General features: G+C 41.7%; 1 protein-coding gene across 1 annotated transcript in view; it reads left to right on the top strand.

The window, feature by feature from the left end:
* MACF1 (microtubule actin crosslinking factor 1) overlaps nucleotides 1-11,834 on the top strand; it is a 413,147-nt gene extending 401,313 nt beyond the window's left edge. The window contains exons 98-101 of the mRNA XM_049774609.1: nucleotides 5,409-5,620; nucleotides 6,148-6,258; nucleotides 9,014-9,143; nucleotides 10,392-11,834. Of these exons, the coding sequence (XP_049630566.1) occupies nucleotides 5,409-5,620; nucleotides 6,148-6,258; nucleotides 9,014-9,143; nucleotides 10,392-10,648 (710 nt within the window). The 3' untranslated portion in view covers nucleotides 10,649-11,834. The remainder of the gene's footprint in view (nucleotides 1-5,408; nucleotides 5,621-6,147; nucleotides 6,259-9,013; nucleotides 9,144-10,391) is intronic.
* The last annotated feature ends 3,529 nt before the right edge of the window (nucleotides 11,835-15,363 follow it).

The raw sequence follows: 15,363 nt of genomic DNA, 5'->3' as shown, positions 1-15,363 counted from the left end.
TAACTTACCCAAGGACATAATAAAGTTAATAAATGACAATCAGGATTGAAATCCAGAGCAGTTCAGTTCTAGCATGTTCTTTAAGCCATAGTGCTGTGTATTTTAGAAACTAACATACTCCCCAACATGCACCCCCCTTTCTGTGGATGTATTACCATTTCTGCCAACATAACTAAATTATTAAGACTTACTTTTAGGGGCCAGTGAGGTGGCACTAGAGCTAAGGTGCCTGCCTTGCAAGCGCTAGCCAAGGAAGGACTGCGGTTCGATCCCCTGGCGTCCCATATGGTCCCCCCAAGCCAGGGGCAATTTCTGAGCATCAAACGGGTGTGGCCTGAAAAAAAAAAAAAAAACAAAAAAAAAGAAAAGAAAAGAAAGACTTATTTATAAATTTTGCAGAAATGTTTACAGTACAGTTACATAACTTATTTGGAAGTGATTATAATATTCTGAAGCATTTAGAGAACAGACTTAACGGGTACACTTCTCACATTAATTCAGATACTCCCATAAATAATTTCTCTTCAGCTCTTCTGAATGTACTCCATGCACCCAGCCTAGATTCAATACTCAGCACCCCATGATGTCCTCAACCCACGAGATGCGATCCCTGAAGTAAACCCTGAGCACCACCAAGTGCGGCTCAAAAGAAAACAAAGAAAATTAAAAGTTAATTTTGGGGTGGAGATGCAGCTTAGATTCTTGCTTCCGTAAGGTGCTGAGATCCATTCAGATAGATAAAGATAATTCCAAAATTACCTATTCTGATTTTCATTTATTATAAACCAATTTACTTGATTTAAAAATTATCTTTCATTGTTTTAAAGAAATAGGAGCTGGGGAGATAGTTCAAAGATGTGGTATGTATTGAGGCTGGTGTGTGTACAGTGGATAGGGTGCTTACACAGGCCAACCCAGTGTTCAATCCCTGGCACCTCATTGTCACCTGGGCATTCACAGGCATAATTCCTGAGTGCAGAGCCAAGAGTAACCCATGAGCATCATCAATGTGGCCCCCAGAAAACAAAACAAAAAACAAAGATGTGGTTCTTGCTTTACATGGAGGTGCCCCAGGTTCAGTCCTTGGTACCACATGGTCTCCAGATAATACAAGGTGTGCCCAAAAATATAAAATAAGTGAAGAATGTTATATATAATCAGTAAAGCATTTTCCAAGCCAGAGCAATAGAACAGCCGAGAGGGCACTTGCCTTGCATGTGACTGGCCCTGGTTCTATCTCTAGCACCCCATATATTTAACCTCAAGCTCCTCCAAAAGTGATCCCTGAGTGTAGCCTGGAGAGATAGCACAGTGGCGTTTGCCTTGCAAGCAGCCGATCCAGGACCCAAGGTGGTTGGTTCAAATCCCAGTGTCTCATATGGTCCCCCGTGCCTGCCAGGAGCTATTTCTGAGCAGACAGCCAGGAGTCACCCCTGAGCACTGCCGGGTGTGACCCAAAAACCAAAAAAAAAAAAAAGAGTAGATGCTGAGCACTGCCACGTGTAGGCTCCCCCATAAAAGCCATTTTTCTTTCATTAGTTAATAAGGATTTATCTTTCCTGTTGTGTAGGATTAAGAAGATATAATCGGGAGATCTAACTCAAGTGATAGAGCACATGCCTTGTCTGTGCTAGACCCTGAGTTGGATTTTCTAGTACATGAATACTCCTGAACACTGCTGTGGCCCAGGTGATCCCTGAGCATCATTGGGAGTCACCCTCCCCTCTCCCTCCACAGTAGTGCTGGGATAGCACTTGTGTGTAGCCCAGATAGTGCATGTGGCAGTTGGGAATATGGTTGCCTGTTTGCTGCCTGCTCTTATTTTCAATGTCATGCTGCTGGCCAAGGAGAACACTGCTTGCTTTATTTTTATCTTAATACTTAAAAATTGGAAACTCAAGGAATTGGGAGGGCTAACCAGGAGCTGTTTTCTATGGAATATAGTAGCCTTTTCTAGCACCCTTGGAGCAAACAAGGTAAGGCTTTTCTCTGCTCTTCTAGAGCCCAGTAATCATCTTCATTCCATTAACTGTACAGTCAGGAACTCCCCAGCAGTCATAGAGACTTTACATCGATCATACAGAAACTGCCATGTGGTAAATATTTAGAGGCAGGAATAGATGAATGATGAGGTAATGAGTGACTTGGAAGGGTATGACTTACCGAAGCAACACTGATGTAGTTTTGTGTGTGTGTGTGTGTTTTGTCCATTTGTTTTACTTACTTGACTCTCTGGATCATAGAGAATATTGTACTGAAGAAATCAAAAATACTGGACAAGGGCGTAGTGCATAATTATTATCTCTTTTTACACAGCTTCTTAAAAGGATGAAAGATCCATCAAACTGCACTTTAGCCAAATGTAAAAAGTAAAAATACTCAGCTAGATAGGGTCCTTGTATAACCAAAACTGAAGATTTCAGTTTCTAAATTCATGCCTGGCAAAGGAATAAAAACAGCACCCCTACCTAAAAGTATACATTCCCCTGGGCCATGGTATATTCTTTTGAACATTAAATAAATTCGTTCCCTGAGATAAGTAGGGGCCAAGGATTAAACACAAAGAACTGGAGCTTATACCTCAGACATAGAAGCCCTGCGTTCGAGCTTTGGGCACTACATGTAGCTCCCTTCAGGGTTCTCAGCACTGCATAGTTACATGTCACCAGGTGTAGCCCCAGAAAACTGCTTGCAAGACAAACAAAAAGAGGGGGTGGGTTTACACTGATTTGTTTTTTCATTTTTATTTGGGGACCACAACCAACAGTTTTCAGGGTATGCACCTGGCACTAAGCTCAGGGATCACTCTGGCAAGTCCCAGTGGACTCTATGTTCTCATCTCCTCAGCCTCTCTGACTCTAGCTCTTAATAATCCCATAAGCATTAGACAAGGTGAAATAAGTTGAATATGCTTGTTCATTGTTATCATTTTAGATAATTTTGACATTCATCAAAAACTGTATCTCCCCCAAATTTTTTGTCCTGAGGAAATGTTACAATATTGAACTACACACAAAATTTTTTCAAGTGGTTTGATACATACTCATATAGGTTTGAACAATTACAAATAGAGCCAGAGAAATAACACAGGTGATAAGACACTTGCCTTGTATATGGCTGACTCTCATTTGATTCCTGTCACCTCCTATGTTCCTCTTAATTACACTTAATTAACAATTATATAATGCATAGTTAAATAAATTGGACATTCATATAATATAAAATACTTTGCAGCTTATTGAAATCATGCAAGACATAGAACATAGGAGAACGCTTCTGGGGTAATTTTGCATACATAGAAACACAAATAGGGCTGGAGCACAGTGGTAGGGCGTTTGTCTTGCACCGGACTGACCTGGGACTGACCCAGGTTCAATCCCTAGAATCTCATGGTCCCCTGGGCCTGCCAGGACTAATTTCTGAGCACAGAGCCAGGATAATCCCTGAGTGCCACTGGGTATGGCCATAAACAAAAACAAAACACACACACACACACAAATAGCATTCACACTGTGCAAGGGAACAGGGCACATCAACATTTTAATAGTGAAATTCTCCATGTTGTAGTAGAAAACAACTTTCACACTTTTTTTTTTATGTATTTCAATCTTGCTGATTTAAAGATACTCCCCCACCAGCATCCCATGGAGAAATTACCTGAGACCTTTGTTAGAGTGATTTCAGTGATTGGAGAAGCTTGTCTGAGGACAGCTAGTATATGCAGGGAAAACAATTCAGGTGGAAGTGAACAGTTCTCATCTCAGCCTGACTACAATTTTATGGACCTTCATCCATTAGCATATCTGTTCCTTTATCTGACAGGACCACACAGGTGTATTTTTGCATGGAAGTACTGTACACTATGTTGTGAAATGCCTGGGAGTGTGATTACATTTAAAATATAACCCAGGGCTGGAGAGATAAATCAGGGATTAAGGTACTTTCTTGTACATGTTTGTCTTCTGTTAGATCCCTGGAATCACAAGCAATGCCAGGAGTAATCCCGTGTATCAGGGTTTATTACTCAGGCAGGGTAGGCCTGAATACAGGTGTGGCCCAACTACTGAAATGAAAAGAAAATTACAGAGGCCAGGAACATAGCCCAGAGTGCTGGAGTGTGTGCCTTCCTGCACAAGACCCTCGACTCATCCTGGTACCTCGTAGCCTCTAGAGCACCACCTGGCATGGCCCCTATGGCACCAACACAGCTGGGGAACCCAAAAGAAAAGAATAGAATGACACGTATTTGTAGCATCCCCTTTCCCCAGGATTCACCAGTAGCCCTGTTTTAGATCTGTCTAGTAGGGCTAAGATGCAACGTAGTGATGATAGAGCACTTTTTTTTTTTTCATGTGTGAGGCCCTGAAATTAGTTTCTAGCACTGAAATAAAAATAATGAGAACAGTCGTAATAAATACACTTCATTCTAAAGCAATTTAAGATGCTTGAGGAAGTAAAGTTATTATTGTAAATACTTTATTGTAATGATAAGTAATACAGGAAGATAAACCAGAGGAATTATTTCTTTTAAATTGGTAGTATCTTTCGCAGTTAACATGTGCTGGCCATTCTTCGTTTTGGTTTTGGTTTAGTTTTCTAGGGGGGCCATATCCAGATGTTAAGTGTGGTCTGATTGCTTTAAAAGGCCCTGGACAGCACTGAGTGACCTTCAGTGCTGCTCCAGGTTTCTTCCACCCCTGCTGTCTCCTACTTACAGGTAGATATCTCTTCAGCTCCTAACAGCTTTCAGATTTTACTTCACTGTTGCTCACTGGCAAGATTTTTGTGCAGACTTGAGCAATCCTCTTTCTCCCTCTCCCCCTCCTTTTCTCTCCACATTTACTACTTTTCCATTTCATCCTGACCATTTTGCTATCTTGAGTCTCTGAACCCTTTTTTTATAGTTGTTACAACTGAATTCAAATCGAGTTGAACCATGTTGATTTCAATGATGGGTTTTTCTCCACTATTGCATAACCAGATATCCTGTTAAAGTTGAGCCCAAAATATGTATGAACCACGAGAGAGAAAAGGGGGTTTTGATATAACTACAGAGATTGTGGCTGTTGCACCTGCTTTTTCTTGATGGTATGCTTACCCCAAGGGACAGTGGCCAGACAAAATCATAGCAATAGAAGCAGGTGGTGATTTGTTCATATTTTTATTGTAGCATACTCAGGTACTTATTAATGTATCTGTTGTGGGTAAGAATGATAACAAGGCTGATAAATCATGAATTCATCTCTGTTTTAGAACAATCTGTAAATGGCACTAAATGTCTGTTATGGGGTCAAGCGACTGTATGACCATCATATATATATGTGTGTGTGTATGTATAAATATATACACATACTTATGTATACACACATATTTTTTAAGACTGATTATCTTGTGTGTTGGCTTTATAGCACGAGGAAGAACGAACATTGAACTTCGAGAGAAATTCATCCTACCAGAGGGGGCATCCCAGGCAATGACCCCTTTCCGATCACGGGGTCGAAGATCCAAGCCTTCTTCCCGGGCAGCTTCTCCTACACGCTCCAGCTCAAGTGCTAGTCAGAGTAACCACAGCTGTACGTCCATGCCATCTTCTCCAGCCACTCCAGCAAGTGGCACCAAGGTAAGTATTCATCCCCTGGGAGTCTTCTCTGTTGCCACCTCTGCAGCTTTCTTTTCCAGTGTAGTTACTAAAAGACCTCCACTGAGAAAAGGAACACGAAGACATAGAGACCAGGGTCTCTGCCTAAACCACACTGGCCAGGTCCTAGCAGTAAACAGATTCAGGACCTTTAAGATAACTGCAAAAGGAGATTGATTAAACTGTGATTTCAGGTCGTTAAGTCAAGAATGCTTATTTCCACATTTTCCCAGTTTGAGCTTATCCAGTGTTACTAACTTTGAAAATCTAGGTGCTGACTGTGCAGCAGGCACTAACATAATTTTGTGGCTGCAGTTACCACATAGGAAGATGCTATTACTTTTCTGTGTGGTCTCATTCATCGTATTGGACTGATACACATTTTATTTTGTTCTGTTTCTTTAAAATTTAGTGTCTTCTATTTATTTTTTTATGTTCCCAATTTGCTCCCTTTCTGTTGTTCCATTTTCAATTGTTCCTGCCCTTCCTTTTGGATTTCCATTTCACAGACTCCACTTCAGTTCTCTCGCTGTTATGACAAACCCTGGTTGGTAAACAGTAAAGCTGGCACCCCTGTCAGGGACAGCCACTATCCTGACGCCCAGCTGCTCAGCCCCGAGGTAGAGTATGGCTTTGCTGATGAAGGAAAGGGCCAAGAGCCAGGCCCTTCCTCTTGCCAAGAACTTGACTACTCCAGACACAAATCCCGCTCTTTTCTATCTTTGTGGTGCTTGCTCGCACAGCTGATTCAGCTAATCAAATGTTTTTCAGGGGTTTCTAACTCGAATTCACCAAAATTGGAGACATAGAAGAGATCTAACCCTAAAACCGGATTGTTTAACAATCTTTATGATGATAATTTGTTCAGGATGATAAACACTGGTCATGCCTGGTAATTTGTTTACTGATACTGTTTATAATCGGGCCTCTTAGATCTCTAAACATCAGATACCAGACGAGTTATGAACACTTGAAATTCAACTATGATGCATGTTCAACAGTATTCCATTTTTGCTTAGAACAGAAGGATGGCTGGTAGCCTGCTCTGAGCCTCAACCCCAGGGTAGTTGGTTTTACCAAACTGGTATGAGGTGTGTGTGCTGCCTACTTCAGCTAAGCACAGTATCAGTGACCACTATTCTGAGATGCAGATTTTACTTTTCTGAATTTCTTGGTCTGGACACTTGGGCTTCTGTAGCATTCATTTAAATGCACATGCCAGTAATGAAGCATGTTCAGTGCCTTCCTTAAAATTGCCAAAGCACTTTTGGATAGAGCAGTGTTTCAGAAATGCAACACGACTATTGGCTTGTCTGATAGCTGTACAATTTGCATTTTGATTCCTGCTGGGAGGCATTGGGTTCTTGTCCTCAAAAGATAGTATCACCTTTCATCATTTAAAGCTTGAGCCAGACAAAGTGGGTGGTACGAGAAGCCAATGCCTACGAATGGACTGTTGCTTTTGGGTTCATTCCATCCCAAATTAAAATAGCAATTCAGAAAATTACTGATTTAGAACATGATCTTGGGACCAACTGCCACTAAAGCCCCCAACACTCTATTTGCTTATCTTGCCTTTTTTTCTTCCTCAGCGGCTCCAGTTTCATGAAAGTTTCAAAAGTTCTAAAATTTTAAATGCTTTCATTATGAAAGGCCCGCTCTCATAAGATTTTGAATTCTGATCAATCAGCTTCTTTTGTTTCTTTTTTCTTTTTTTCCTCTCTTAAATCTTAAGGTTTTGCCTTTTTCTTTTCAAGGTTTCGTCTTTCCTTACCAATTACTGTTTTACATCTGGGCTGTATTACCCTGGTGTGGAATCCCTCCCTGGGTTCTTGATCAAGTCACACTCTCACACTCACAATCGAAAGCTTCTGAAACTGGTGCTCTTCCTCCTGTGGGGGCCAGGAGGGTTTTTGCTTGAATGTTAATCACTTTCTGTCGCATTGTCTAAGCTTTTTATAAATTAAAGAAATACAAAAAAAACCTCTGAAATGGTTGTTTTACTCTTCTATTTATATAATTAAAGGTCCTAGAAAACAATATACACAATTGTTTTCCAGAAAAATTTTACTTCTACGTAGCATAAACGAAATTTAAAACATTTAAATTATTTTTTATCTAAATTGCCTATTATCGTCTCTAATATAAAAAAGCCACACACATATACTGAAGTCAAAAATGTAGATCTTGCCAGTAGCAGTAATAATAATGTACAAGCAGTTTAGGAAATGCTTCTAGACATCATTTGTTGATCCAAACAGATGGTTTTGTTTTGGCCATAACCAGCAGTGCTCAGAGCTTACCCCTAGCTCTGTGCTTAGGGATCACTCGAGTGATGGGGGACTATATGCAGTGCCTAGGATTGAACTGGGGTTGACCTCATGCAAGGCAAGCTCCTTAACCCCTGTACTATCTCTCCAGCCTCATTAAATTTTTACTGATCCCCTTTTCCAGAGAAACTAATCTAGATGCTGAGGATGTGCATGTAATAGAGAATTGGCCCGCTGGAATGGAGTCTGTATTTGTGCAGACAATAGACAACAACAGAAGATACTCAGTGCCTTGTTCCTAGTGGCGTTTCTCCACCCTCATAACTTTTTTAGTCATTTATTTAATCTACAAGTCATTTATTTATCTTTGACCAATTAAGAACTATAAAGATCTTGACTGAAGTTTCTAAACCTAGTTGGGAGAGATTGCAGTAAAATTTATTTTCCATATTAAATATTTAATACTACATATTTGGGGGCCTAAAGAGAATACAGCTGGTAGGGTGTTTGCTTTGCACATGGCCAACCCAGATTCAATCTCCACATCTCATATGGTCACCCAAGCCTTGCCAGGAGTAAATCCTAAGCACAGAATCAGGAGTAAGCCCTGAGCAATGCCAGGTATGGGCCATCATCTCCACTCCCCCAAAAAGGAAAAAATAGTCATTTCAAATTAAATATGTGGAGTTAGAAATTGTATATCTAATTTCTATCCCCTGAACTTTGGTACTTGGGATTATTTGCATTTTCCCTTCCTCTACTCATAGGCGATATTTCTCTTAGTCCAACTATTACAGTTTTCTGTTTAAGGACACTTGTCCTTCACTTTTGGTAAATTTTTATCAGAATAATAAGAGGTATCAGAAGATATTTTTAACATTTAAAATGAAAAATAAAAGAAAAAAGAAGAAAAAAGTAAAATGGAAGATAAAATCATTGAGAATTACAAATTTGAGGGCCTAGGACAGTTTCAAAATAAATATTTGTTTTCTTGGACTTTTAATTTGCTTTTCAATTAGCCATAAAGAGGTGATAATGTCAGTCTTTTTAAACTTGAATTTCTATCAAAGATGTACCAATCTAATATGAAATTCTTTTTTTTAAGGTTATTCCATCAACAGGTAGCAAGTTGAAACGACCGACACCAACCTTTCATTCCAGTCGAACATCCCTTGCTGGTGATACTAGCAATAGTTCCTCTCCAGCCTCCACAGGTGCCAAAACTAATCGGGCAGGTCAGTTCACTTTCCCCTCAGCCTCCACATCCAATAGTGCTTAAGGGTTTAGTGGTTGTGGTCATGCTCTAGGCTGGGAGTTACTCTGACAGTTTTAAGGTAGCCATGTAGGAGGAATGGTTACCTCCATGCAGAATATATGCTCTAGCTCTTTGTTCATCTGTGCATGTGTGTGTGCATGAGAGAGAGAGAAAGTGATAGAGAGAGAGAGAGACCCCAAATCATGCATGTGTAGCCAGGACTTTTCCACTATACTGCATTCCCAGCCTCCTTGCCCCACTTTCTGTGTGTTGTCATAAGGAGTGAAGAGAAAAGAAGACTAAGAATTAGAAAACAGCAACCTATGAACCAAGATTCAGCTGCTCACCAGAGTGAATACTCAGCAGCTCTTAGATTGACACTCAGAAACTGAAAGACCTTTAGACTCTGCTGACCTGGCTTTTCTTCTCCACCTACAACTAGATCTAACTTTGCCTGGTGAGGCTTCCATAGCTAACACCAGACCACCTGTCAGACCACTGAGTCAGAAAGATTTTAATTGAGAAAATGTCAAGGGAAGTAAGGATCTCCTGAAGTAGGGCCTTCCTCCAAAGCTCCCCCAATGTTGAGTGGTGCTTGTAGATAAATCTTCCAACACCCCACACTTATTAATAAGCATTGCTCGTGAGCTGGGTGGGATCAAATCTCTTCACCTGTTGATGCTCCTCATGGGAGCTTAGGAATTTGGCTTGGTTCCTTTGCCTTCAGTTTCCATCTCTTTGCTTCCACTCCCATTCTGCTCAAATGTTAGCCCTGTTGCCAGACTCTTATTGGCGCCAAGGCCACAGAGCAGCCAGCTTGACTCATTGAGGGAACACATGAGGTCACTGTTGCTGAGAATCCTTCCGAAGTGGGATTCTCAAGTCAAATTGCAAAGAAAGAAGAGGGGTTTAGTGAATCATCTGAGAAGATGGATCCAGAAAAGCTCAAATTTGGGGCTGGAGCAATAGCACAGTGGGTAGGGAGTTTGCCTTGTACACCGTGTTCAATTCCCAGCATCTCATATGGTCCCCTGAGCCTGCTAGGAGGGATTTCTGAGTGCAGAGCCAGGAGTAACCTCTGAGTGCCACTGGGTGTGGCCCAAAAAACTAAAAAAAGAAAGCTTTGATTCTTCTCAGATCACACAACATATTAAGTGGTAGAGTCAGAACCTGGCCTCTGGCCACATTTTCTGCTGTTAAACTGCTTCTTTATTTTTTTTACTTCCAGATCCTAAAAAGTCAGCCAGTCGCCCTGGGAGTCGGGCCGGGAGTCGGGCTGGGAGTCGAGCCAGCAGCCGGCGAGGAAGTGACGCCTCTGACTTTGACCTGTTGGAGACACAGTCTGCTTGTTCAGACACTTCAGAAAGCAGCGCTGCAGGGGGGCAGGGCAGTTCTAGAAGAGGGCTAAACAAGCCTTCCAAAATCCCAACCATGTCCAAGAAGACCACCACTGCCTCCCCCAGGACTCCAGGTCCCAAGCGATAACACTGTACAAGCACCCCCAAACCTTTGTCCACTTTGAATCCTACTCCATGCATTGGATGTATATTTATTCTGAACGGGAGACGTTATATTGTTAAAAGTGTAAAAGAATAATTGTGTTATGAAGCTGCCTTATTTTTTTCTTTTTGTAAGTTACTATTTTCATGTGAATATTTATGTAGATAAAATTTGCCTCTGGTAACCCTGTAATGGATGGGGCCCAGAAATGAAATATTTGAGGAAGATAAATGAAAGGTCAAAATGCAAATGTGTATTAAGAAAAAAAAAAGCCTCTAAATAGGGTTTCTGCGCGGTGCAGGGTTGTAAACCTGCTTTATCTTTTAGGATTATTCCTAAATGCATCTTCTTTATAAACTTGACTTGCTATCTCAGCAAGATAAATTATATTAAAAAAAAAAAAGACTCCTGCAGTGTTTTAAGGAACTTTTTTTGTAAATCACAGACACTTCAGTTAGTAAGAACTGAGGGAGAGCACCTCTAATTGCTTTTTCCATTGTTTTTAATGTTGTGTGGTTTTAGCTGAAGAAAGAACCTCATCTAGGTAATGTTTGCACATGATATAACAAAAGGGGTTCATTGCAATACTGTCTTTGAATACTGTTTCAGTACTGGGTGTTTAAAGGACAACTAGCTGCTAGAATTCAGGGGTAAATGTAACATTTAAAAAAATCCAAACATTGGGGTTTTTTAAAGTCCTGCTTTATAACTTCCTATCCAACCTGGCCACCAATAACTCTCGTGCTCACTGGGACCCAATTCCTGGCAAGGGGTGGTTTCGTGAATTAGATTTGTTTATCTGCATTTTTTGCTATTTATTTCAATGGTTGATCAACTTCCCACAAACTGAGGAATGAATTCCATGAGCCTATTCTGAAAAATGTGGACCTGACACAAACACTTGCTCATCCTTTAAAGGAGCTCACCAGCACACTTGTAACAAGTCCCGTTTGCTTCCGTCTTTTTTGTGCGTAATAAAGTCAACTGACCAAGTGACCATGAAGAGGGGCTCTCTGGGGCTCCTGTTTTTTAGCTGCTGTTCCTCTTCAGCTCCGACCATGTTGCTGTGTGATTATCTCAATTGGTTTTAATTGAGGCAGAAACTGAAGCTCTACCAATGAACTGTTTAAAACAAGACACACTTTTGTATTAAAATTGCTTGCAGTAACAATTATTTTGTATTTCCTGATTTTTCTTCTTCACCGTTACCTTATATAGAACTTGTTGCCTAGTGTATGGTTGTGTTAGGATACTTAAAAATATACTATGCAGGGGCCTGAGCAATAGCATATCAGTAGGGTGTTTGCCTTGCATGTGGCCAACACCGGACAGACCCCAGTCAAATCCCGGCATCCCATATGGTCCCCCGAGCCTGCCAGGAGCGATTTCTGAGTGGAGAGTCAGGAGTAACCCCTGAGCATCGCCGGGTGTGACGCAAAAATAAATATATATATATATATATATATATATATATATATATATATATATATATATATATATATATATATACACATACTATGCAGAGGCCAGAGCAATAGGATAGCAAGTAAGACACTTACTTACTTGTAAGTGGCTGACACAGGTTTAATTCTCAGCATTCATATGGTCCTCTGATCACCTTCAGGAGTAATTCCTGAGCATTGCTGGGTGTGGCCACAAAACAAAACATAAACACTATACAAATAATAAATGCACTAAGCAAAAATATCTTTGTGGAGAAGTCATTAGATTTTTTATGTTAAAATAATGCCACAGAATCAAAGCTGCAGTTAATGTGATTAAATGAAAACAGTATATGAGATTTTTTTTTTGGGGGGGGGGCACACCTGGTGACACTCAGGGGTTACTCCTGGCTATGCGCTCAGAAGTCGCTCCTGGCTTGGGGGACCATATGGGACGCCGGGGGATCGAACCACGGTCCGCCCAAGGCTAGCGCAGGCAAGGCAGGCACCTTACCTCTAGCGCCACCACCTGGCCCCAGTATATGAGATTTTTTTACATTAAAAATTTTAAAGGTCTTGGGTTTTGAGAAAAAGCAACCAATTTTCAAATATATAGGTATGAAGAAATTTCTCCTAAGTGATAGAATTTCAGAGGTGGAAGAAAAATTGCTGATCAAATCTAGCTTATTTCACAGCTGGAGAAAGTGGTTTGCTATCAAGTCAGTAGCAGAGTGCTTATGTATGAATCCTGGGTTTAGTTCTCAGGATTGGAACCAGGGAACACTTCTCCCACCCCAAAAAGTGATTTTGTATGAGTACACAATATACAAATAGCAAAAGCAGTCAGGAATCTAATTCCTAATTCTGTTCAAGTCTGTCATTCTACAGCACCTAAATGGCTTTACAGCATTTAGAGTAGCCAAGTATCAACTAATCCAGCAACTGGGCTGGAAAATAGAACTTAAGACATTCAGCCAACTTCATTCTTATTCGTTATACCACATTCCTTGTGATCAAGGAAATTTGGTAAGATGGATGCACATTGCCAAAGCTCTTTACTGCCAAATATCCAAATTAAAAGGGGTCTGCAGCCTGATGGATTCTAAAAGAAAGGCTCAATATTTTCTCTGGAATGCATCCAAATCTGCTAATTTCCCTCCAGATCTGGCAGCAAAAGCAGCTTTAAAATCATGTTACAGTCACTTGGTGTTCTTATCAAGTAATTCAGGCTTTCCTCATAGTCTCAAAGCTCAGCTAGTTGAGGAATCTGCAGGAAGTGTATTTACATTTGATAATACCTAAACTCAAAGCCACCTACAAAATATACAGATGTCAGGAAAGCTAAAATGGCAATTTTGTGATGCCAGTATTGCAAGTAATGCAAATCTGCTATCTAGTGTGGTAGAGGATGAATGTCAATTTCTGGGCCATGACCGATGTAGTAAGAATATCAAGTCAGGGAGCCTGCGTGGTGGTGCTAGAGTTAAGGTGTCTGCCTAGCCAGCGCTAGCCTAGGACAGACCACGGTTCGATTCCCCCCCCCCCCCGCCCCATATGGTCCCCCAAGCCAGGAGCGACTTCTGAGCACATAGCCAGGAGTAACCCCTGAGCGTCACAGGATGTGGCCCAAAAACCAAAAAAAAAAAAAAAAAAAAAGAAAAGAAATCAAGTCAGGAAGATGATTTAAAGGGCTTGAGTATGCTTTGAAAGTAGGAGATTCAGTTTGGATCCCACATTGTATGATCTACCAAGCACTGCTCAGTGAGATGATGCCCCAAAAGAGTAACATGGGGGGCCAGGCAGTGGCGCTAGAGGTAAGGTGTCTGCCTTGCCAGCGCTAGCCTAGGACAGACCTTGGTTCGATCCCCCGGCGTCCCATATGGTCCCCCAAGCCAGGAGCGACTTCTGAGCGCATAGCCAGGAGTAACCCCTGAGCATCACCAGGTGTGGCCCAAAACCAAAAAAAAAAAAAAAAGTAACATGGGATAAGGATATAGATCAATAGTATACATGCTTTGGATATGTGAATCACCTGTTCAATTCCTGGCACCACACATAAACTAATACCCATTAAGTACTTTTGTATCCTCTGCCAGTCACTACCCAGTCCTCTACATCCCATCAGATCTCCCATCTTCTATTGACAAAAAAGAGAAGTCACTCCCCAAGGTCAGGTGCAGGAGGCTGGGAACGGTCTTGGTTGATATAAATCTCCTCAGTTCTGAGATTCCCTTTACAGGGATCCATGCCAAACTTACACTGCCCTTCCAGGAGGTGGGAAGACTCCTGTTGGTACTGCTCCCATTCATTATTCTGCCTTAGAAAATGATTGTCCACCTCTGAAGAGCAGAGACTACCTGGAGATGGGAACGTGCCAGCTTCCTCTTTCAGGACACAACTCAGCAGCTTTCAGGGGTGTAGGGTCACAGAAGACACACTAGATAAAGAACAGAGCTCTCTCCTTTCCCATTAAGCTGGCATAAAGGATTTCTTGTTACAGAATGGGTCAGCAACTGCTCACATCTAAGTGGGGGACCAGCATTGCACAAAACCCAATGTGAAAATTCCAGGCAGGGTCTGAGGCCCCACATGATGTGACATGGACTCAAATGAGGATTGAAAAGGATGCCCAGGGATCCAGGACAGGTGATTCAGAGATCTGGACTCAGACATTCCTTGCCTCTAGGAGTCACCACACACCGTGGATTTTGCATCCGTTCATCTTTCTCTGCTTCCACCCACTACCTCACTGGTCCTCCCCGCACTGCAGGTCCTGATCCCTGATCCCATCTCCCTCCTCCCTGTCAGGGTCTCTCTGCAGTCAGGCTGTCTAGCCTAGGGCACTTTGATGGTGAAAGAGTAGCACATGCTCTGGGTTTCCAAGCAGAGTGGACAGAACCTGTTGAGTAAGACAGAGCAAGCATGTGGTTAAAGCATCAGCAAGTTTAAGAACTTGAAATGCTCAGTGTTGGGTACGTGTGACCCCCAGCAAGTAGCACAACTAGGAGGGGGCATATTGCTGCCCCCGGAGAGTGAGGGGAGGGAATTGCTAAATAGACAAAGGGAAGAGGGAAGTGATTTACCTGAGAGCTAAATGTCTGAGGTGATTATGGGAAACAGGAATTTCATAGGACAACACATATTCTGAGGTTTTATCTTGAGTCCTTTTGGGCCACCATAAGAGTTGCCCACAGCACTCTAGTCACCCTGCCCAGCACTTGTAGGCAGTCCATGCCCACTTTCCTAGCCTCACAAGGG

This window comes from Suncus etruscus, chromosome 6, assembly GCF_024139225.1.
Source record: "Suncus etruscus isolate mSunEtr1 chromosome 6, mSunEtr1.pri.cur, whole genome shotgun sequence".
Taxonomy (NCBI): Eukaryota; Metazoa; Chordata; class Mammalia; order Eulipotyphla; family Soricidae; genus Suncus; species Suncus etruscus.
This window is presented reverse-complemented; position numbering and strand designations above follow the sequence as displayed.